General features: G+C 50.1%; 1 protein-coding gene across 11 annotated transcripts in view; it reads left to right on the top strand.

The window, feature by feature from the left end:
* TRRAP (transformation/transcription domain associated protein) overlaps nucleotides 1-23,469 on the top strand; it is a 110,481-nt gene that overhangs the window by 55,449 nt on the left and 31,563 nt on the right. For all 11 annotated transcript variants that reach the window (XM_067012268.1, XM_067012275.1, XM_067012274.1 and 8 more), the window contains 20 exons: nucleotides 1,663-1,929; nucleotides 3,097-3,303; nucleotides 4,344-4,502; nucleotides 4,592-4,726; nucleotides 5,085-5,195; nucleotides 6,090-6,236; nucleotides 7,654-7,867; nucleotides 8,437-8,562; nucleotides 9,001-9,147; nucleotides 9,840-10,039; nucleotides 10,581-10,702; nucleotides 11,212-11,425; nucleotides 13,331-13,510; nucleotides 15,672-15,818; nucleotides 17,011-17,130; nucleotides 17,326-17,613; nucleotides 17,780-17,917; nucleotides 18,630-18,742; nucleotides 19,189-19,324; nucleotides 22,337-22,528. In XM_067012268.1, the coding sequence (XP_066868369.1) occupies nucleotides 1,663-1,929; nucleotides 3,097-3,303; nucleotides 4,344-4,502; nucleotides 4,592-4,726; nucleotides 5,085-5,195; nucleotides 6,090-6,236; nucleotides 7,654-7,867; nucleotides 8,437-8,562; nucleotides 9,001-9,147; nucleotides 9,840-10,039; nucleotides 10,581-10,702; nucleotides 11,212-11,425; nucleotides 13,331-13,510; nucleotides 15,672-15,818; nucleotides 17,011-17,130; nucleotides 17,326-17,613; nucleotides 17,780-17,917; nucleotides 18,630-18,742; nucleotides 19,189-19,324; nucleotides 22,337-22,528 (3,363 nt within the window). The remainder of the gene's footprint in view (nucleotides 1-1,662; nucleotides 1,930-3,096; nucleotides 3,304-4,343; nucleotides 4,503-4,591; nucleotides 4,727-5,084; nucleotides 5,196-6,089; nucleotides 6,237-7,653; nucleotides 7,868-8,436; nucleotides 8,563-9,000; nucleotides 9,148-9,839; nucleotides 10,040-10,580; nucleotides 10,703-11,211; nucleotides 11,426-13,330; nucleotides 13,511-15,671; nucleotides 15,819-17,010; nucleotides 17,131-17,325; nucleotides 17,614-17,779; nucleotides 17,918-18,629; nucleotides 18,743-19,188; nucleotides 19,325-22,336; nucleotides 22,529-23,469) is intronic.

The following is a 23,469-nucleotide window of genomic DNA, read 5'->3' as shown; positions in this document are numbered from 1 at the left end:
GATGTGACAGGTTCAAGGAAATAAGCTTATATCCCTAAGGCTTTTATTTTTCATGATTGCGTTAATTTATAGCAGCACATTATAATTCTTACTAGTGAATTTATTAAGTCAGCCTCCATGTGGAATGAATTATCTTTTCCACCTTAATAGATTCCAGTGAGAAACAATATATCTCAGTGAAAAATTCAGATGTCACAGTTGTTTTGTAGAAACCTGTATTGCTGGTCAGTAGAGTTTTCAAGATCTGTTTACGTCTTTAGCTTTGCAAAAGAATCTACTAAAAGCCAGTGAGAATATTAGACTGGATCCAGTTGCCGCTGTGCCCCTTTGCTGCCAAGTTCATGAACGTCGTTGTGGCACTAGGGTGTCTGAAGTTAGCTTGGGTCTCAGCACTTTTACGATAGTGTTTCCAGTTTGCACCAGTGAGGCTTTTGGAATCAAGTGTCTGCTTGCGGAATGCCTGTGCTGTCCTCTGCCATTAGGCTATTGAACTTCACTGGCAGATGCCGAGTTTGCCTTGAGGTGGTTGGACTGAGTGTGTGTGCACGGGTGGTGGTGGAGTGCTGTGAGCCGTGGGCATCCCAGCCTGTAGCCACCGGTGAGCCACCACCCTCGGAGAGGACACGGCGGCTTCCTCACTGCCCCGTCCTGGGGTCCAGGCAGAGGGAGTGCTCCTCACACGGACAGGTTGCTGGGCCTCCCGTAGTCTTGGTCCCTTAAGACGGACCTCCTTCCTGCGGTTTTGACCCCACGCCCACCCTCCTGTGGAAGTGAGAGCTGAGCCCAAGGAATTATCTTTGGTCCACATTCTGATATTTGCCTTGTTCTGGGCAGCTGTGGGGAGATGGTGACCCGGACTCGGCCCCTCCCGCGTACTGCCTTCTCTAGGCTGTGTCCTCGGGGCCAGACGCTGCCGACTCGGCACAAGTGAGGAAGGAGCTGGGATCTCGAGCGTCGATGGGGATAAACGGTGCGGGGCAGGCTGGCGCCCTGGGAGGGGCCGCCGTGAGGCAGCACGTCCACGGGAGGGGGGCCCTGGTGAAAACACAGTCACCGTGGAAGACTTTAGTCTGGCAGGTCCTCCGAGAGACAGAAGGCGGTGAGGGTCCTTACTGGATGGTGCAGTCGGTATGCTTGATTCACTAGGGACGTGTGATACGTTCCTCAGAGTGCGCACGTTTTTCTCATATTCATGGAACACACGTAAACGTCTGTCAGGTACTTGATTGCACAGGAAAGCGTAACAGTTTTTTAAAAAACGGAGTTTCTGGTAGGTAACGTTTTCTGATCATAATACTAAAAAATAAGGACAAGGTAATTAATGGTTGATGAGAAAAAAAAACTCAATTACTTGGAAATTAAGAAACTCAGTCCTGAATCACCTTGCATTGAAGAGCTAGTATTCCTTTTCCACCTCAAGCCCCTTTGCCCACTGCATTCTGACTTCTAAGCCTGCCCGTTTTTTCAGCATTAAAATAAATGTATCGAGTTTGTCATCTGTATGTAATAAAGGAAAATTGATGTGACGTCATTGAGTCCATCACGGTAGAGTTTAATATGTGCGGAGAGAGAGAGAGTTCGTGTGTTTCAGGGCTTAGACTCGGCGAGTGACCCTTCAGAGGTAGCAGAGCAGAAGTGCATCCTGTTCTCGTGCTCTCGCAGGTCCTGGACCCGGAGAAACAGGCGGACATGCTGGACTCGCTGCGCATCTACCTGCTGCAGTTTGCCACGCTGCTGGTGGAGCACGCACCCCACCACGTCCACGACAACAACAAGAACCGCAACAGCAAGCTGCGACGCCTCATGACCTTCGCGTGGCCCTGCCTGCTCTCCAAGGCCTGCGTGGACCCCGCCTGCAAGTACAGCGGGCACTTGCTGCTGGCCCACATTATCGCCAAGTTTGCGATACACAAGAAAATAGTCCTGCAGGTACTCAGCGGGCTCCCTCCCGTCCACCCGGCGTCACGCCCGCGTGTGCTCCCGCGGACGAGCGCAGGCACCGCCTGCTCCCCCGTTTACTGTCTTTCCCAGTGCGTTCAAAAATGCTCCTCTGCTGTCTTTCTGTGACTATGAAACCTCCACGATGATTCATTCTCACCCTTCCTCCGTGTTCCTGCCCTTCCCGCTCCTTCCTCTGCGGCCTTGCTTTTGAAATAAGACAGTGTCTGCTTTCTCCGCCTCACGCTTCTCTACCCGTAGCAGGACCATGTGTTAGTCAAGGGCCCCGGCCCATGCCTTAGCTAAGGACAGCCAGTAGGCACTCGTGAGCCCTTGTCTCCTAACCCTCTTCAGGTTGGCGACCTGAAGCCCCTGTTCCTTGCGTTGCTCAGTGGCTTAGGCTTTGATGTCAGGCAGGCTGAGTTCGAGTTTTGTTTCTTCCACTCATGAGTTCCGTGACTCTGAGTTCATCCCTGTCCCTGTGTAAGAGTTAAATGTAATCGTGCACTTGAGCACTCAGTCTGTCTGTCCCATTAAGCACCTGGTAAGTGCTGGCTGTCGTCCTGTCCTGTGAGTCACTCTCGATTGTTTCCTCTGACCACTCCCTCTTGGGAACTTCTCTGGACCAGAGACCCCAGGGGCATCTGTGACACCCTGTCCTTCTCCCAGGCATGCAGACTTAGCAAGTTCTGTTGTTTCCAGCCCCGCCCTGTCCCCTCTACCCACAGTGCCGGTCGGCTGGTCTGTGTTCCCATGACCTCACGTCCATCAGACCTTCACTTGAACTAATTCAGCAGTGTCTCTGAGAGTGGACCCTTTCACTCCATCTTCTACCCCGGGGCTGGAGTAAAATCATCTGTATCCCTCAGCCGACTTCCCACTGGTTACGCTAGAGGAGCTGGGTCCTGCTCGTCTTTGTATGCTCCACCCTAGTTCAGCCGAGGCACATAGTAGGTGCTCAGAAAATATTAGAGCAAACACATTCATTGATCAAAACTGAATGAAAGAGAACGTAACTACTGCGGTTTTTCCTAATAAGAGAGCCCTAAGGAACTTCTTTAAATTGTTTTGCAGAAATATCATGCCTTAGTTCTAAGTGATTGTTTTTATCGTGTTTATTAAAACCTTCATTCTATCAGTATTTCTGTCCTGTCGTAGGTTTTTCACAGTCTTCTCAAGGCCCATGCAATGGAAGCCCGAGCAATTGTCAGGCAGGCGATGGCTATTTTGACTCCGGCGGTGCCTGCCCGAATGGAGGACGGGCACCAGATGCTGACCCACTGGACGAGGAAGATCATCGTGGAGGAGGGGCACACTGTCCCCCAGCTGGTTCATATTTTGCACTTGATAGTGCAGCACTTCAAGGTGTGTAGGAAGTACTGTAGATTGATGTCGATTGCTTCAGAGCAAATACCCTGTCAGACATTTGCTTTGAAGTTTCGCCTGTCTTCGTTTTCTGCAATAATAAGGTGGTCATGCATCTTTCAGTGAAAGTAATTCTGATCCATTGGTTAGTATGGGTATGTGTATGGCCTTATCAACATGGAAATTGCTGTAGTTTAGAGAATGTGTCCCTGGCTTAAGCTTTTTGCTAAGATGGCATTTTTCTTGTAAGTACAGTTGACCTTTGAACAGCAAGGGTTTGAACTGTGTGGGTCTACTTACATGCAGATAGTTTTCAATAAACGTACTGCGGTGTTCCATGCTCTGCACTTGGTTGAATCTGTAGATGTGGGACTACGGGTGGAGAGGGCCGACTGTAAAGTTTATACTCCGCGTCTGTGACTCTGTCAGGGGTGGGCACCACTGGCCCCCGTGTTGTTCAAGGGTCAGCTGTCCTCACTTGTCCACGAACACAGATGAGTTGTCACTCTAAGGTGGGAGGCAGTTGTCAGTAACTCTAGATTTTGGTAACCTGGCTTGAAGGTGTCGCTGGCACCTCCCTCTCTATAACCAGATCACCCCCTTTGTTGGATTTATTTATATGTAGATATTTCTTGTAGGTGTTTGGGTGGAGAAGAAAGGATTGAGTTAAAAGCTAATTCTTTTACAGCCAGCTCTTTTAGAGTTGGGAATTTGCCTCTTGGCACGGTTAATTTGTATGACATCAAGTCTGAAGTTTAACATACGTGACTAGACTTGCCTACCTAAAGATAATTCAGTGTTCAGCATCTTTTAAAGATGGACCTAAAAGGCTGAAACACGCTCTTATGCTGGGACTCAGTGAAGGGGGGCGGGTGATGAACACACATACAAAAGGTGATGAGAATTTCTTTGCTAAAGTTACGGTTCAGAATTCGTGGGCCGGAGGTTGGGCTGTGTGTGTTGGGGCCGAGGCGGGTTACGTGGGCGTGCGTGCAGGGCGGCACGCGGTGTCCCCGGCGTGACCCGGCCCGCGCCCGCAGGTGTACTACCCGGTGCGGCACCACCTGGTGCAGCACATGGTCAGCGCCATGCAGAGGCTGGGCTTCACGCCCAGCGTCACCATCGAGCAGAGGCGGCTGGCTGTGGACCTGTCCGAAGTCGTCATCAAGTGGGAGCTGCAGAGGATCAAGGACCAGCAGGTAGGGCGTCGGCCCCTCGAGTCTTCCCTGTTCTTTATGCCTCTCCCTGGAGAACAGTCAGGAAGGTCAAGTGTGTGTGTCTCTTTAAGCCGGATGCAGACATGGACCCAAATACGAGTGGAGAAGGAGTCAACTCTGTCTCATCTTCCATTAAGAGAGGCCTGTCGGTGGACTCTGCGCAGGAAGTGAAGCGCTTCAGGACGGCGACGGGAGCCATCAGCGCGGTAAGAGCACGTGCACAGGCTGCGAGCGCCGCCTAATTTTACGGGTTCATTTATCCAACAAACTTTGAATGTGGGCCGAGTGCCCGGCGCCGCGCCAGCAGGACAGCTGGGAAAGGCTGCGCCCACAGCTAGAAACCCCACGATGTCCCACCTTACTGGCTTCCTGGACCTTGGGCCCTTTCAGTCTCACGCACGTGACCCCGTACTTTCTCCACGGCTACTTTGCTTGTCCTTCCTCTGCGGAGACCACGCCCGCCAGTGGTGTCCCTGACGTCCAGGATGGGGTCTGCCCCGGGGAGGAGGGCCGCGTGCGGTTAGTGGGCTGCGCTGTTGAGAACTCTCTTCCCGCCGTCTCCAGGTGTTTGGGCGGAGCCCGTCGCTGCCGGGCACGGACTCCCTCCTTGCCAAGCCCGTTGACAAGCAGCACACGGACACCGTGGTGAACTTCCTCATCCGCGTGGCCTGTCAGGTGTGGTATCTGCATGTCTCAGGCTAGGGATCCTTCCGAGCAAAGCCTGCTTGATAGGCTCCAGTGAGCTTGATTGTCGGTGATGGTTTAGTCAAAAAAGAAATAGACAAACCAGGGTCTGAGAGCTAGTTTTGTCCCTTTCATACCAAATTCCGTTTATTTCGTGACTTGCTAATATCTGAAATCTGCCTGTGTTTTATAATACGATTTTTAAAAACATTTTTTTTTTCAGCGGTGATGAAGTAATGGTATAGCTTATAGTAGCATCTTGGTGTTGGGGAAACATGGCAGTTCAGTGATCTTGGGCAAATCACTGACTTTTGAGTTATCTGTGTCATAAGGGTGTCGGGGTGACCCAACCTACGTAAGTTACGGATGACGTTAGTCATTCACGTGCTTTGTAACGTGCATTTGTCATTCACATCAGCAGTATATTCTCATGGAGTTGTTGGGAATCAATTCCTGAAACTTTTCATTTTTATATTTCAGAAAACCTTGTAACTGAAATTTCCCTTACAAAGTAGTTTTTATAATTATTAAAAAATAGTATATCCTGCAACACTGTTGAGGATCTGCAAGTACTGAAAACAGTCTTCTAAACTCTTCGCCCGGTCCTTTCCCGTGCGCTGCGGTGCGCTGGGCCCGGCCCGGGAGGCCCGGCCGAGGGAGTAATCGCACAAATGAGTGCAGATCACCACCGACCCGCTGTGAAGGAGGAGGGGCTGTCCCCAGGGGCAGCAGAGACAGCTGGGTTGAGGCGAGGTTGGGTCAGACAGGAGGGGAGGTGGCCAGGAGGTGGAGCGCGGGGGTGGGAGGGCGCAGGGAAGCGGCGGGCCAGGGGCCTGTGAACGCGTGTGCTGGGAAACTCGGGCTTGAACGAGAGTGAACTTGCAGGTTAACGACAGCGCCAACAGTGCGGGGTCTCCTGGGGAGGTGCTGTCCCGCCGGTGTGTCACTCTCCTGAAGACGGCCTTGCGGCCGGACATGTGGCCCAAGTCGGAGCTCAAACTCCAGTGGTTCGACAAGCTGCTAATGAGCGTGGTAGGTGCGCGGGCCCCGGGCACAGGTGGGCCCCCAACCCCGGTCTCCTTGCCTGCGGCTGGTCGTGGCCCCTTTCGCCTCTTCCTCTGGCCACTGGCTGACGAGGAGGGAGTGTCATTCGCTGAAAATGGCTCTAAGTCTTCAGCTCTCACCTCCACCCCAGGGAGAGTTGGGAGTTTTGAAAACAGAATAGTTCTCTTGCCTTTCACAGATTAATTTCTTAAACCCACCTACCCGCTGGCGTGGAATAAACATTTTTAGTTGACTTCCGCCACCACCTTTAAAGTAAAGTTGAATTTTTAAAATAGATTGAATGATGGACGTAGCACTGTATAGTCAGGTAATCAGAGATAGCCCCAGATGCTGATTATTTGTTGGGTTTTTTGGTGGTTGTTTCTGTAAAAACCACGATTCTGTAATTTTCTGGAGCTTGCAGAAGCTGTTCGCTTGGCCTTATCCGTTTCATTACCAGGATGCAGTTCAGTTTATCTAGTTCTGTGGTGAAATTTGAAAGCTTTTGGTCTCAGGATGATCATACCTACTGTAAGCATTTGTTGTTTTGTGCTGCAAAGATTAGCATCATTGCTCAAGTTTTTTGAAGGGTTACACAGGTTAACCTGTGTTATGGAAACAGAGTAATAGGCCCCCTGAGTCTGCAGCACATGCTTGCTGCTTAACTTATTTGCAGATTTCTTTCCTCTTTTTTCCTGTCAAATGTAGTCACCACTGAATCAAGCTCAGCCCCTTCACAGGCTGACGTTTTCTGAGGGCGGTGGGTCTGCTCACACGGACTTCCTGCCTTTCCCCATGGCCTGCCTCACAGCGGTGCACACGCACGGCGCACCTGCAGGGCATGTGTGTGCATCGGCCGCAGACACACGTGTTGGGAGGCCAAACTTAAATCCTTACCTTAAAACTTGTGCTCTATTTTCTATTTTCTTCTTTTGGGTTTTTCTTTTTTTCTTTCTTTTTTTTTTTTTTTTTTAATGCTGACTATCTGTTAGATTGATTTCATGATGCACAGTTTCAAAGATACTTCCTTTTGGAAGGATATATGTATTTTAACTGAAAACACGAGAAAACAAAATTCATTGCAATAGTTGCCTTTTTAAACCAGATTTTACTGATTTTCAAAATTTTAGTACTACTTAATATTGAATATTAATATCTTTCATGAGCTTAAGGGAAGTTTGACTAAATATTTAAAGCAAATTTATTAAAAGGAAGATTATGAAATCCTACTGTGTTAATAAAATGTGGTGGTCATTTATATATCTGATGTGTTTATTCTTCACTGGTTGTTTATTTCATTTCCAAGTACTTATTGACACGTGTAGTTTTAATTTCGCTTGGTTTCTGTTTGCAATTCGCTGTACTGTTTATCTCATGTGTGTGTGGCCTGTGTTCTCCGTCCCAGGAGCAGCCCAATCAAGTGAACTATGGAAACATATGCACAGGGTTGGAAGTGCTGAGCTTCTTACTGACCGTGCTGCAGTCCCCGGCCATCCTGAGCAGCTTCAAACCCCTGCAGCGTGGAATCGCAGCCTGTATGACGTGTGGAAACACCAAAGTGTTACGAGCAGTCCACAGCCTTCTTTCACGCCTCATGAGTATTTTCCCAACGGAGCCGAGTATGTGACCTTTGCTGTTGGCGCCTTTCTTTCTTTCTGAGTGGATGGGTGGGCACAGAGCTTGTTAGCTAAGAATGCTCATCCTCCTGTTACTATAGTGAGCATTTTATTATTCTGCTTTTCTTTGCACCTTTAAACTTTCTTTAAAAGAAGTTGACATAAAAACTTCATGGTAGCAGTCTTTGCATTAGCAGTTTTTTCCAAAGCAGTTTTTTGTCTGCTTTGGAAATACAGTTTTCTTCATCAGCTGAACATACCATTTCCATATGGTATTTAAAGCAAGTTAGGTTAAAATATTTTGTCAATTGTTGAACAGCTGACAAGATAGAATTTTGGCATCTCATATGTAAGTGTATGTAGGATATTCAGGCGAGGCTTGGTGGCATGAAAGGTGGTTACTGAGCTCCGTAAACTGGGATCCATGCGTCCTGCGGTGAGAGGTGCCCGTGTCAGTCACCGCAGGTCCCAGACAGCCAAGCTCAACGCTAGCCTGAGGAGAGTTAGCGTCCCAGAGCCTGGCCGGGCCCACGAGCCGGACCCCAGAGCCCAGGTTCCCACTACTGTTTCAGGCACTTCGAGCGTGGCCTCCAAGTACGAGGAGCTGGAGTGCCTCTACGCGGCGGTGGGCAAAGTCATCTATGAGGGACTCACCAACTACGAGAAGGCCACCAGCGCCAACCCCTCCCAGCTCTTTGGTGAGCGTGTGTCCGTCGTGGTTTTCCCAGCGTGGTCCAGCTGCGCACTGGATGGGCTTTTCCTTCTGGGGCCGAGGGGCGCTGACCCCTTGCAGGCGAAAATCTTCTTATGGGTTACAGTCGGCTCTCTGTATATTTTACATGGTTCCTTCGTGTCCACAGCCCCTCGTACACAGATGCAGCCGACCCCGGATTGTGTAGCACTGTACTATTTACTAGTGGAAAAAAGCTGTGCATAAGTGGACTCATGCAGTTCAAACCTGTGCTGTTTAAGGGTCACCTGTAATGTTGACATTTGGGATTAACCTGTACTTTTGTCGGAAATGGCACATTTTTTTGTCTAGCACATTTTTTAATGTTTTAAGTAGTACGTTTTTGTAAATTACTCAATTTTGTAAGACTTTTCTCAAAACACACTTGTCACTCTCTACCTTTCAGGGACCCTGATGATCCTCAAGTCCGCCTGCAGCAACAACCCGAGCTACATCGACAGGCTGATCTCGGTCTTCATGCGCTCCCTGCAGAAGATGGTCCGAGAGCACCTGAGCCCGCAGGCCGCCTCGGGCAGCACGGAGGCAACCGCAGGTGACAGGCTCGGCCCCGTGTCCTTCCCTGAGGCTTCGACACCTAAACGTGCCGGCTGTGATTAGATTCTAAAGCCAACACAAATGTCTGTTGTTTTTATGCAGTTCAGTATCATTTGCTTTTCACAAAGAGGTTCTGAGCATTTCGTTTACAACCGTAAAAAGACTCACTTTAAACATGAACTGCTTTTAAAAGTTGTGAATGTTAAGAATGAAGAAATTTGAGCGGCATTCATCACTAGATGAGAGTTATCTAACAATTTTGCTATAAAACAGAGATTGCTATTGTCCGAGCTATTACTTCTGAAGAAGAATTAAGTCACCGGTTCCAGACCTGAGCTGTGGGCTTCAGGAATCGGGGACATGTTGGTGCACGGCAGGGAGCCTCGGCTATCGCTCTGCCAGTTGCCCCTCGGAGCACCAGTGCCATGCGTGCGGCTGTGTGCGGGGTGGCCTGCAGCGGTCCCACCAGCGCCGTCATCCCTTCCCTTGTGAGAAGGCTCTTATAGGCCCCCTGACAAGGTGGGGTAGTCAGAAAGCCGTGAGGCACTTCAAATCCCAGAGCTCCAGTTGCAGGAGAAGATATTTTGGGGGGGAAATGGGCAGAACCCAGAGTGCCATGCAGTGCGGGTGGGTGGTTGCCTGCTCGGGCACGTTGCTAGAGATCGTTGGGCTCTTTCTCCGCTTGAGCAGGCACCAGTGAGCTGGTGATGCTGAGTCTGGAGCTGGTGAAGACGCGCCTCGCTGTGATGAGCATGGACATGAGGAAGAGCTTCGTCCAGGCCGTCCTGACCTCCCTCATTGAGAAGTCCCCCGACGCCAAAATGCTCCGGGCCGTGGTCAAAATCGTGGAAGAGTGGGTTAAAAGTAATTCCCCGATGGCAGCCAATCAGGTGAGCTGCGAAGAGGGGCTGTGCCCTGGCCAGGTGATCTTCCTGTGTGTGTCGTCGCTTTCTAAGCTCTTCTTCAAGTTCTCAGACAAAACGTGTTTTTCTCCAGTGTTTGCGTTCACCGAATCTTCCTTTACGGTGGATTTTTCTCACCGTGCTTAACAGATTTTCAACAGAAATTTGGAATAACTGGTCACTTATCTTACAAGGTTTTACTTCCGTTAAAATGTTAAATGAACCTTACTTGTTAGTCTTCTGTGGTGGTGAAGTTAAGCCAAAAGTAATAATGATGGGGGATTATTATTTGATTTAGTAAGACGCTTTCAAACTTCTGATTTGTTTTTTAGCTTAGTTGCTTTTGTGTTGGCACCTGTCTTGATCTTAAGCATGCGAAGAACCACTTAGAAACAACCTTGTCTTATTTTACCTGACAGGATCGTAAGAGCTTAAAAATTGGTAGAGCATATGGCTGAAATACTTGGGAGCATGTCTTTTTTCAAACAGAAATAATTGAACTTTTCTTTTAAAAAACAAATTTGTACAGACACCTACACTCCGGGAGAAGTCCATTTTGCTTGTGAAAATGATGACCTACATCGAAAAGCGTTTTCCGGAAGACCTGGAACTGAATGCACAGTTTCTAGACCTTGTTAACTACGTCTACAGGTAATCACAGCAGTTAGTCAGATGTTGCTCGTGTCGGTCCCTGGCGTGCTCGCTGACAAGCCAGTGAGGTGACTTTTTCATCGTCTCGTTATACCTAAATTTTAAAGGCTCATTTAAATCACATAACATACTTTGGCATCATTAATGAGCCTTTTTGCTTAAATGCTGCATCAGCCCAGGACGATTTGGAACACACTCTTGGCCTTCATGGCGGCTTTTCTTTTTTTTTCTTTTCTTTTTTTTTTTTTTGCGGTACGCGGGCCTCTCACTGCTGTGGCCTCTCCCGCTGCGGAGCACAAGCTCCGGACGCACAGGCCCAGCCGCACCAGGGCACGAACCCACGCCCCCTGCATCGGCAGGCGGACTCGCAACCCGTGCACCACCAGGGAAGCCCCATGGCGGCTTTTCGGGAAGCTGGTGTCCACTTGTTCACTGCTCGTTTGCTTACGGCCTGAGGGTCCCCCGTCCTGCGTAGCTCTGCTGTCTCCGTGTCGTTCCTTGGATTGCAGGGATGAGACGCTTTCTGGCAGCGAGCTGACTGCGAAACTTGAGCCTGCCTTTCTCTCTGGGCTGCGCTGTGCCCAGCCGCTCATCAGGGCCAAGTTTTTCGAGGTTTTCGACAACTCTATGAAGCGTCGCGTCTACGAGCGCCTGCTCTACGTGACCTGCTCCCAGAACTGGGAGGCCATGGGCAACCACTTCTGGATCAAGCAGTGCATCGAGGTAGGATGGACCCAGCTCATGGTCCGTGTGGGGGGCCTGGGGCCAGGTGTCCACACACGCAAAGACAGATCAGACATCTCCACCACAAGACCGCTTTAATCTCTAGTAGGACGGGAAAAGACTTAAAGCAGGAAGGGTAGAGCAGCCAGGCCAGACCAGCCTGACAACGCCGCGGGCTCTGACCGCTTAGTGCAAGAGGCCTGGGCGCTGGAGACGAGGCCCCGCGTGCACGGTCAGCCTGTCTCAGTGGACAACAGTTCAGATGGCCTCTGATGTTGTTCACTGGATTGTAGTCAGACTTCTGGCTTCATTCTTTGGATCAACCACCAACGTACCGCACCAGGCCACCTAGGTTTCCCAAAGCAGGTTACCGATGCTGTGCGAATAGGTTACCAGACCGCTTTGTCCAATGAGACAAGGTTGTGAAATTCTCTTCGAGGGAAAAGAAGTGAATCGTGGCACTGGGTTTCAGTGAGAGCTTGTTGGCGTGTTTCCATTGGTGCTGAGTGTACGTCTTCTTGGTGCTGTAAATTGCAGTATCTGGAGCTTCACTAACAGCAACACGGTGGGCAGAGTTCCCTGATTTAGTCTTCATTCGTTCACGAGACTTACCGATTGCTGTTAGGTGCCGAGCCCTGGGGTAGGAAGCGATAAAGACGAAAAAGACATTGGACCGTGTAGAGGACAGGGCAGGCTGGAGGGCACAGCTAGGAACCTGCTGTCCTGCCTCCTCCGTCCTGTGTGTCTGGTCCATCGCCAGGTATTACCAGTTCAAGGCCACTCGCTTTTCTCCGTCCCCTCCCCTGCCTCCTCTCTGGCTCACGAAGATGACAGGAGTGGTGTCCTTAGCGTTCACGCACCTTCCCTCCTGCCCGCCACAGTTTTTACTGCTGCAGACTCGTTCCGGTAGAGTAAAGCAGACTGTGCCGCTCCCGCCTTTGCACCCGGCACAAAACCCCACCTCCAGGATACGGTCTCCCTGGCCCCTCTGCCCCCGCTCCTTAGTCTCCAGCCTCACTGGCCTCCCGGGTTCTCACACGTGCCACGTTCCTGACACCCACGCTGAACTGAAGCAGGCGCCCTTGTATCCTCTGTCGCCTGCCTGTCCCCTGGACTGCATCGTCACGATGAGCGCGTGTGTGTTTCGTGTCGATGTTGCTCTTGTCCTTCCCTCTGACACTCCGGCCTCACCAGGCGGGGGCGCCGTCTCCGTGAAGCTGACAGGCGGATCTCCAGGGCCTCACACAGTACATAGTGGGCGTCCAGCAAGAGTGCAGGAGTGGCTGGGTCGGGGGCCGTGTGAGCCCGCTCGGGGCTTCGGGGGATAGTCTCGGGGGTGTTGCGTGCGCGCGGGGACCGTTACCTACGGGCGCTCCGCTAGGGAGTTCACACCGCCCCCTGCGGACTGTGGCAAGCCCCTGGGGGTGTCGGGAGGGGGTGCCGAGGTCAGCTTGTGGAATAAGATGAGTTTGAGAAGAGTAAGTCGGGTTGAGTTAGGAAGCTGTGTCTGGGCAGGAGGTGACGGCTGCCTGGCTGTTCAGGAGGTGGTACCGGCAGGGCCTGGTGATGTGGGTGGGAGACAGAGAGTCGGGAAAGCGGGCGGATGGAACGACAGCAGCTGCACCCCTGCCTGGGAGATGAGATGCCTCTGAGGGGGCAGGGGAGGGCTCCTGTCCGCTAGGGAGAGGTGCCGAGTTCACGCCTAGACAGGGAGTCGGGGGTGCCCGAGTGGGGACGCTGGGAGAGAGGTCCAGGCTCCTTTCTGAGCTGGGGGGTGTAGAGCGAGCTGGGGACTGGGGTCGTCAGCATGTGCTGGTTGAGGCAGCTCGGGGTTAACGGGGTCCACGTGCCAGAGCACCCGGCGAGCACCCCGGGTTTGTCTTCTCTCTCGCAAACCCGCTCCAGCTCCTCTTGGCCGTGTGTGAGAAGAGCACGCCCATCGGGACCAGCTGCCAGGGCGCCATGCTCCCGTCCATCACCAACGTCATCAACCTGGCCGACAGCCACGACCGCGCGGCCTTCGCCATGGCCACGCACGTCAAGCAGGAGCCCCGGGAGCGGGAGAGCAGCGAGTCCAAGGAGGAGGTAGCGCCCGGGGCCCAGCGCCGCCTTCTCACGGTGGCCTCCCGTCCCTGGTGGAGAAGTTTGGGTCGGCCTTAGAGTATTTTTAGGGCAAGAGCAGTGTGTCAAAACCTGTCTCTGCCTGGGAGCTCCGAACATGGTTCTGTGTTCAGTACTTATAGTTTCCCTTTTTTACCGTTGAGGTATAACTGACGTACATCCTGTTAGTCTCGGGTGTACAGTGTAACGATTTGGTGTTTGTATATACTGCGAAATGATCATCACAGTGAAGCCTGGTCAACATGCATCGCCACACATAGTTACACAAGTGTTTGCTTGTGAGGAGAACTTTTAAGACCTACTGCTCTCTGGGCAGCTTTCAGATACGCAGCACAGCACTGTTAACTGCAGTCCCCGTGCTGTGCGTTACATCCCCAGGGCTTCTTCATCTTATAACTGGAAGTTTGTACCTTTTGCCTCCTTGACCCATATTCCACCTGCCTGCCACCCTCGCCTGTGGCAGCTGCCAGTCTGTTCCCTGTATTTAGGAGCTTGTGTGTGTGTATTCAGATTCCACACATAAAATCGAAATCATATGATTGATTTCAGTGAGCATAACGCCCCCAAGGCCTATCCGTGTTGTCGCAAATGGCAAGGGTTCATTCATTTTTATGACTGAAAAATATCCTCTCATCTGTTGATGGACACTTGGTTACTTCCATTCAGTTAGATGTTTTTAAAGGTAGAATTGATACGCACCTTGTCTCATCATTAAGTTTTGAGAGAGATCACTTTATCATGGGCTGTGCTGCTGAGCAAAGGCTATTTTACTGTTTGGTGAGTGTTCTCCCCAAGTCAGGAGTAGCCCGTGTGGTATTACAAAGCACTGCTCCAGGACGTGACGCTATCATGAAGGAACTGTGGCTCTAGCTGGCTCCGCGGTCCACCTCCTGTGAACCTCCTGTCTCTACCCGGTCCTGGCGGGGGCGCCTGTGGAGCCCAGACCCGACCAGCAGGGCAGAGCCTTGGTGCCGACGATCGCCGGTACCCTGTGTGGAGTGGCTGACACCGCTCAGGGTGTTGGTCTGTAAGCTGTTTCCTTAGGGTGTTGGCCCTTGGCGCTCAGTCTGCCTGGAGTGTTGGGTGCTAGAGGACAGCCAGTCAGTGTTGAAGGAGGCGGGTGCTCTCTTTGCTTTAAAAGGGGTACTTGGTACCCTCTTCTGCATGTGAGACATCCAGTTATTTTATTTACAAATAAATAAAAATTGTCTTCACTTAGCACTTGCTAAGCACTAGATCATTTGGTGATAGAATCTCTTTTTCTTTCTGTCATCCTCCTGTGTGAAATAAATTGCCAGCTTTGAAGTGATTCTTCTGCATTTTCAAGGGCACACACCAAATGGCCAATAACGTGACTTAGAGCCTAGTCTGATGATTGGATTTTGACTGTGACTTCCCAGAAAATTCAGAGAGAAATAAGGTTCATTCTTTTGGGGGTATGAGTTTTGTAAAACACCATGCCAGCAAGGTTCTGTGCATTGGCCTGACAGTATTATTAATCTGAATGAGCAAGACAGCCAGGCAGCTGTGTTGCGTTTTGTGTATTTTTTGGCTGCATTGGGTTTTCATTGCTGCGTGCGGGCTTTCTCTAGTTGCAGCGAGCGGGGGCTACTCTTTGTTGCGGGGCGCAGGCTTCTCACTGCGGTGGCTTCTCTTGCTGTGGAGCACAGGCTCTAGGTGTGTGGGCTTTCAGTAGTTGTGGCTCGTGGGCTCTAGGGCGCAGGCTCAGTAGTTGTGGCCCACGGGCTTAGTTGCTCCGCGGCATGTAGGATCTTCCCGGACCAGGGCTCGAACCCGTGTCCCCTGCATTGGCAGGAGGACTCTCAACCACTGCACCACCAGGGAAGCCCCTAAAGTTGTAATTCCTTTTTAGCTTTGCTTTCTATAAGCCAAATATGAAAGCAAAATGGTGACATTTTTATAGTGTCATGTAAGAAAGAAAGCTAGGTCTGCTCTAGTTTAACCTGCTTGCTTGTTTATTTTAGAATTCAAGATTATTTAATCATAAACTTCCAAGGAACTAAAATTTTATTTACCAAAAGTGTAACAAGAAGTTTACAAGAGTTGTGATTGTTGATTTTCTTCAGTTGACCTCTTGGTTTTACATGTTTGTTTCTGTTTTTAGGATGTGGAGATAGATATCGAACTAGCTCCTGGAGATCAGACCAGCACGCCCAAAACCAAAGAACTTTCGGAAAAGGACATTGGAAACCAGCTGCATATGTTAACCAATAGACACGACAAATTTCTCGATACGCTCCGGGAAGTGAAGGTCTGTGCGAATTTGGGGGGATAGTTGTGGTTTCCCCCCCCCCGCCCCTGGACATTTTGAACAGTCCGCGAGCCCGCGGACTCCCCCGCGCACTGCTCGCGGTCTGTGGATACTCGGGGCCGTTGAGTACTTTGGCCTCTGCCACGCTGACTTGAAGCCAGGAGGCAGCTGACACCCTGACCGGGGTGAGGGGAGCAGCCACGTGAGGTCAGCCAGGCTTGTTTTATCCTGGCCTTCCTCACCGGGCAGCCTGAGTAGCAAGTAGGAGTATTCTCCACTTAAACGTTTTCTTCCATTTTCCTTGGAATATTTGTATCCTCGGGTTTTACGTTTTTAATAGAGGTGTGGGTATGAGAGTGAATTCCCTTCTTGACCTGTTGTTGGGTAAAAAGGACAACGTGATTGTGACGTGTGTGTCTCCGTCTTGGGTGGCAGGGCCCACGGAGGGACGGCAAGGGTGTGCCTGAGCCCCTCAACTCTGGCTTCTTGATGCCGCGTGGGGAGCTGGGCTTCAAGCAGCCAGAAACCTGGCTGTTTATAAGAAATTCGTACTTCAAAAACCACGGAGCTGTGGACAGAATCAAATGCATCTGCGGATTGATATACCCTCTGGGCCCCTGGTTTCCAACTCCGACCCCATTTGTGGGGTGTTCTGGTTCAGTCCTGTGTATCCCAGGCACCTCTCCAACTCTTGCCTGCTGTCAATTGCAGAGACTCTCAGCTCTCACGGTTCTTGATTTGTTCTTCAGAATTACACCTGTTGGCAAATAGCTTGGCTAGTATGTGTGTGCTTCTCCTGTTTCCTCTTCATATCTTCAGCAGCCTCTGCTTTGGTGGCGCCTGTGTGCCTCTCATTTGCACTTTCAGCATCAGCATTGTGTTCTTACTTCTCGGGCCTGGTGGAGTCAGTGACGGGAAATGCCCTTGAGAGTTAAAAATGTAGGTGTGTCACTGGTGAGCCCCTTACCCAGGTCCTGGCTCAGCTGCTAAGCACACCGGGGGTCTGTGGTGCTCAGAATCCGTGTTTCACTTTGGCATGACGTTTGTTCAGGTCTCTGAAAGTTTGGAAGTGGAGGAGCATGTGGTAAGGTGGGGCAGTAACGTTTCCTGACCAAGGACGCGTGGGGCCACCTGCGTGGCGGGGGTTTCAGCACCAGCCCTTGCCCGCTACGCGGGTCTTTCCTCTCCGCAGACTGGAGCCCTGCTCAGCGCTTTTGTCCAGCTGTGCCACATCTCCACCACTCTGGCCGAAAAGACGTGGGTCCAGCTTTTCCCCAGATTGTGGAAAATCCTGTCTGACAGACAGCAGCATGTGAGTCTGTTCTTTAAGTCCTCTTTTGAAAAATGTAGTTTTAGCTTTTGATAAGTATTTGATTAAGTTTCCGAGGCTGAGGAAACTAGTATTATTCAAGAGTGAATTATCAAAAATATCCCAGATGTTGAGTGAGAGAGTAAAGACGTGCTGGTTTTTCCACGAGACCCAGGTCAACCTGCTCTTGGGTTTCAGGCTCTGGCGGGCGAGATCAGCCCGTTCCTGTGCAGTGGCAGCCACCAGGTGCAGCGGGACTGCCAGCCCAGCGCCCTCAACTGCTTTGTGGAGGCCATGTCCCAGTGCGTCCCTCCCATCCCCATCCGGCCCTGCGTGCTCAAGTACCTGGGGAAGACCCACAACCTCTGGTTCCGCTCCACCCTGATGCTCGAGCACCAGGCCTTTGAGAAGGGGCTGAGCCTGCAGATTAAGCCCAAGCAAACAACAGAGTTTTATGAGCAGGAGAGCATCACTCCACCTCAGCAGGTGAGGCCCCTCCTTGTTTTGTGGGTCACGTCTTCCTTGCTGGTGACTTCGTGGTCCCAGCAAACATCTCCCCAGTGATGTTAAATTAGGTACCGTGAAGTTGCTTTGCTGGGGCAGGGGGAAAGCAGTTGTCATGAGCACTCAGAAACTGTGACCTGTGTTTCAGGAGATTCTGGATTCCCTCGCTGAGCTTTACTCTCTGTTACAAGAGGAAGACATGTGGGCGGGCCTGTGGCAGAAGCGTTGCAAGTACTCGGAGACGGCGACGGCCATCGCCTATGAGCAGCACGGGTTCTTTGAGCAGGTAGCGCCTGCCGTCGGGGGGTGGGGGGGGTGTCCAGGTCTCATGGGTGGTGAAAGGCGTTTATAGTGGTTCTTTATTATCATGTGCTCCAGTCAGTTCGTGTCTAAATAAGAAGGGTACTGTTTTCTTTGAAGCATTTATTTATCCACATAAAGACTGTGGTTAAAGTCTCAATTTCAGAGAAACATACGTATGTGACGTGAACATTTTTAAAGCTCGGTCCTGAATCGTTTACTGTTAGTTGCTAATGTGGATGCTGCTTATCTCCAGCCATTGATCCTGTTGGAAGTGGTAGGGAGATTGTGATCAGTGTGAGGTTTTAATCCTCGTGCCTGTCCTTTCACTGTGGTGTGGGTCACCGTCGCGTCGCAGGTGTGGTCGTAGCCGCGCGCGCGCAGGACACTGAGCCACAGAAGCTCCAGAGGCAGAGGCACGGGCTGTGGCCCCTGCTCTCATCTCTGACGGATGGAAAAATGAGCCCGGGGTCTGGGCAGTCTCCCTCCCGCTCCTTCCGTTGTGTGGGGGGAATTGTGCACCTTCTCCTCCACTCTCTTCTCTTCTCTGAATGGAGAATTCTGGGTGTTGGGTGACCTTAGAGAGGAGCAACGAGACGCCCCTGGGTCTGTGATGCAACTTGCCCTAAGTAATTGAGCAATGGTCATGTAAAAGTTCCTAGTTAAACCGCAGTTTGAAAGCAGTTTAACATTTTTAGGCACAAGAATCATATGAAAAGGCAATGGATAAAGCCAAGAAAGAACATGAGAGGAGCAATGCATCCCCTGCTATTTTCCCAGAATACCAGCTTTGGGAGGACCACTGGATTCGGTAAGCTGAACAGTGACGTGTTCAAGAATCAGTTAAGGAGACCAGTGAGAAGTCTCTGAAATTCTCTCATAATGAGTGTTTTTAAGAGGGAACTTCGCTGCTTTCTTTATGAGCCCGTGAAGAAAAGAACAAACAAAAACCTATAAACAGCTTTTAAAGTCTTGAGTAATTGAGAGTGTGTTGGAGAAACAGTGAATGACTCCTGCTCTCCGCAGGCTCGGGGTCTCTGAGCTCTCTGCTGCAGGGGCTGCGGTTCTTGCTGCTCCGGGGAGGGGGGGGGTGCACATAGTTTACTGCCCTGGGGCACCTCAGCATCCCGCAGAAGCCCGCCCTTCTCTGCCTCTGCGTGGGGGAAATACTTTTTCCTTTCAGTGGAATGGAAATGACTTAAAATCCCATCTGTGGGTGTGGTCACTGAGCTTTGGCCCCGGATCCCTGGTCTCTAGGTGCTCCAAGGAGCTGAACCAGTGGGAAGCCTTGACGGAGTACGGCCAGTCCAAAGGTCACATTAACCCGTACCTGGTCCTGGAGTGTGCTTGGCGGGTGTCCAACTGGACCGCCATGAAGGAGGCGCTGGTGCAGGTGAGACCCCGCCCCTCCCCGCCCACCCCGTGACTCTTCCATGCTCAGGTCACAGTCTCCGCAGCTGAGTGGGGCCCTGTTGCCAAAGCTGGGAGGCTCTGGAGATTTCCCTTCACTCACAGCAAGCTGGCCATTTTGACAGATGCAAGAGAGCGCTTGGGAAGCAAGAGTTATTCTGGGTTATCGCTAACATCTTTCCTGAGCTTGAGTTAAATTATAACTTAAGTATTAGTTCATTGTTGAGTTACAGTAAAAAGTATCAGGTGGAGACCTTGGATTCTCTGAGAAAACAGTAATGTCTGAAGAAAGTTGGAAAAACAGAGGCAGTTGTCCTGGTGGACTTGGTTGGCAGAAGCTTTGCAGCAGTGAGTATAGCAAAGGTGAATTGTACAAGCCCAGGGCCTGGCACAGTAGCTGCTGTCAGTAAGCTTGTTACATGAAAACAGTATCACATTCAAAACGTGTCTTGCATCACGGAAGTGGTAATTGTGCAGTGTAAGTGAAGTTGAGCCGTTAACGTGGTTGAGCTCTACATTTTCAAAAATGAAACTCCATCCAGAGGAATTCAGCGCGTGACGGGAGAGCAGGCGCGGAGGCACGGTTTTCTTTCTCACGCTGGGAAGCCTGTGTCGGGGCGTCAGCAGTTGTGGGGTGTCAGCACAGCTGTGTCGCCCGAACCCCCCGTCGTCGTCGTCACTGTCACCACCGTCACCCCCACCATCAGAGCCTTGGGTGGCCTGTGAGAGCAGCTCTCCTGTCTCTCTTTACTTTTCCCTGCATCTGTACCCTTCTGTGATTTTCTCCCTTTTGGCCCCTTTTCTTTGCTGCTGCCCCTCGGTTTTTGACCTTCTCTATGTGCTGTCAGTGTTACGGGCTTTAGGGGTTTATTGTCCTGTTCTCACCTTCCCCCTTTACCTAGTAAGGGTTTATTTACAGTCACACCAACGATTCTCCTTCCTTAATGTGGAGACGCAAAAGCACATTGAGATTATAGGCCACTTTGTTTGAAAGGATTAACCTAAAATTTTAACTTGTATGGTGGATACCATGATTATTTTGTTACTTCTGCTGCTTTTAAACAAAATGCAAAAGATCAAAGAACTGAAATAGTCACAAGCTGTTAACTACAGAGTGGTTACAGAGCCCAGGTCTGGACTTCCAGGGTGGGGCCTGGGAAATGGTTCACCTGATGCGGGGAGTTGGTGTTACTCTGAGAAATAGCCAGTCACTTACGTAGGTAAACAGTAATAAATATTTTGCTGGCAGGTTGCATGTACAGTTGATTGTTTTTTATTCTGATAAACATTCTCCTTTATTTTATCTTAATGTAAAAATATTTGTATTATAAATAAGTATTTATAGCTCACTCTAACGGTTTCTTTTTCTCCTTTCCAAGGTTTCACTTAGCAGGATATGTGCAGTATCATGCTGTCCATAGGTCTGACAGATGATCTTCTTCTTTCACAAATTCTTGATTATGTTCCCCCAATTTTAAGGCACTTATTGGTTAGAAAAATCTCAAAGTATATTAATAAGCACTCTGGGTAATCTGCAGTAAATTAATTTCAGATGGTCTTGATAGTCCTAAGTTATTTACTCGTTTACCAGTATTTAAAAGAAAAAAAATCAAATTACCTTTCTTTTTCCTCCTGTGTCTTGCAACTGTCGGGCTGCTTGTAGTAGTTCATTTCTTGGTTTGATTTAGTAAATGGGGTAATTTTTTTCAGTGGAGGAGAAATTAGAAGGGAGGCCTTTGTTCTTAATGTTACGGAAGGCAGGTGTGGTTGACAAAAGCCTATCTTAACTAGTGTTTAAGTCCGGAAAATGTGAGATTTTACGTGTAATTTTAGAGGATCATGTAGGAAGCAGACGTGTTTACAAGGTTGCCTCCCTGAATTTCTCCATCACTGGATCACTGAGAAGTAAGAGGGGCCTTGGACGGGCCTCTGCTGTGAAAAAGTCAGATGTCGGCAAACAAGGCCGTGTGTTATGTCAGCGCGTTCTTATCACCATCGCTGCTCTTACGTCGTTTGTGCAGAGAGCAGGATGGCACTAGGATGTGTGTAATTTCTGTTGTTACTTCCCAAAGCTGCTTCACAGTGAACGTCTTACTGATCTTGTTACAGCAAGTCCTATAAAATCCTTTTAAGAATATCTCTATATTGTTTCATTTTTTTAATACACAAAGATTATTTTTGAAAAGAGTTTAATGTTTTAATTTACATTTTTTTAAATGCTCTGTAAGAGGCTGATAAAATGCAATGAGTTCTAATGCCTTCCTTAGAATGTGGTGGGCAAACACAGGGGCCTTCCCGGGCACACCTGGAGCCTCTACCTGAGCTTAGGGCCAATGGGAGGAAACGTGATGGCTCTGGGCTCTGTCCACTTCATCAGAACTGATAACCAAGATACGAGGAATCTGGGGGAAACTTTATAGTAGATAATAAAGTGCGGCTTTTAAATGGCGGTAAAATTTATGAGTGTTCACTCATACTCTTATAAACCTGAATCGCTGCCTTCAGCTTCCTTATATAACGTGGAACAAGTTAGATTAATTTCCCAGGATAACAGTGTGAATTGGAAACAATTCAAAGTCTACTGATATTTATCAGAGAGGAGATGAGCACATATTTTGAAAATTATTTTTTTTTGAAAATTATTTTTTTCTTTGAAAATTCACTGGCTGACTTTGTACATTGTTCATCTGGTCTGTCATAATGGTGTTGATCAGTTTCCCCTTTCTGGAACTACTGGTGACCTTAAAGCAAGGAGCCTGTGGCACCTCCATAGATAGAGAGATCGGCCACTCGTTGGTATTCGGCAAAGGAGGGTGTCCAGAAAAAAATCTAAAGCATGATGACGTCTCTAAAGAAAATGAGTGTCTATTTATAGCTCAATTTCTGTTTATTGCTTTACAAACTGGCTACCAAAAAATTGACTTGACTTTTTGACTCTTTCCACTGAGAGGGAAGTATACCCATTGTTTCCTATGTGACGTTCTTCCGTAACCAGGTAGAAGTAAGTTGTCCAAAGGAGATGGCGTGGAAGGTCAACATGTACCGCGGGTACCTGGCTATCTGCCACCCTGAGGAGCAGCAGCTCAGCTTCATCGAGCGCCTGGTGGAGATGGCCAGCGGCTTGGCCATCCGCGAGTGGCGGCGGCTGCCCCACGTCGTGTCCCACGTGCACACACCCCTTCTCCAGGTGGGTCCCTCGTAGCACAGCTCCTCCTGTCCAGGCTTAGGCCCATAAGCTGAGCCGGACGGGAGAGGAAACTCCTCCCACTTGTCGTTTCCCATTTAAACTCATCCTCGGTGAAAGGAAGGCCGGAGTCAAAACGGAGAGGACTGAAATGTTGCGTCTCATCTTTGGTGCTTCCAAAAGGGATTTCAGTGACAGAAGCCGCCCCACAGGAGTGATCTCGATGATTTTCATTTTAGCTTTAGGAATATTCTTTAATGCACTGTACCACCATCAGTGTGATGACACTGTGCAGTCTGGAAAGGTCTCTCCTCCTCTGAGACTCTTAAGACTGCAGTTAAATAGGCTGTGTCTCGGCTTCTTCCCTCGTGTATCGTCTGCTCTATTTCTGACAGTTTGTTCAGCCACACCAGCCACCATTCAGTGGCTCAGATCTAAAGCGTCCCTCCCCACAGCCCCTCGTGCACGCTCCCCCCTCCACGGGACATGCTTCTTCCCATCCTCCCAGCCCCTATGCATGCACGCGCACGCGCACGCACACGAAGGGCTGTGTCAGCTCTTGTCCTCTTTTCTCGGGCACCTGGCATGGAGCAGCTCCCAGTGTTGTTGAATGAGTAAAACTACAGGCAGAATGGTCATGCTTTTTTCCTCTTGAAAGAGTAGTTTTGAGACTTAAACTGCTATATTGATTTTTTTTAAAATTAATTTATTTCATTTTTGGCTATGTTGGGTCTTCGTTGCTGTGCGCGGGCTTTCTCTAGTTGCGGCGAGCGGGGGCTACTCTCCGTTGCGGTGCACAGGCTTCTCATTGCGGTGGCTTCTCCCGTTGCGGAGCACGGGCTCTAGGCGCGCGGGCTTCAGTAGTAGTGGCACGCGGGCTCAGTAGTTGTGGCTCGTGGGCTCTAGAGTGCAGCCTCAGTAGCTGTGGCGCACGGGCTTAGCCG

Source organism: Kogia breviceps, chromosome 14 (assembly GCF_026419965.1).
Source record: "Kogia breviceps isolate mKogBre1 chromosome 14, mKogBre1 haplotype 1, whole genome shotgun sequence".
Taxonomy (NCBI): domain Eukaryota; kingdom Metazoa; phylum Chordata; class Mammalia; order Artiodactyla; family Physeteridae; genus Kogia; species Kogia breviceps.
Note: the sequence above shows the minus strand (reverse complement) of the source record. Positions and strands in the feature narration are given on the sequence as shown.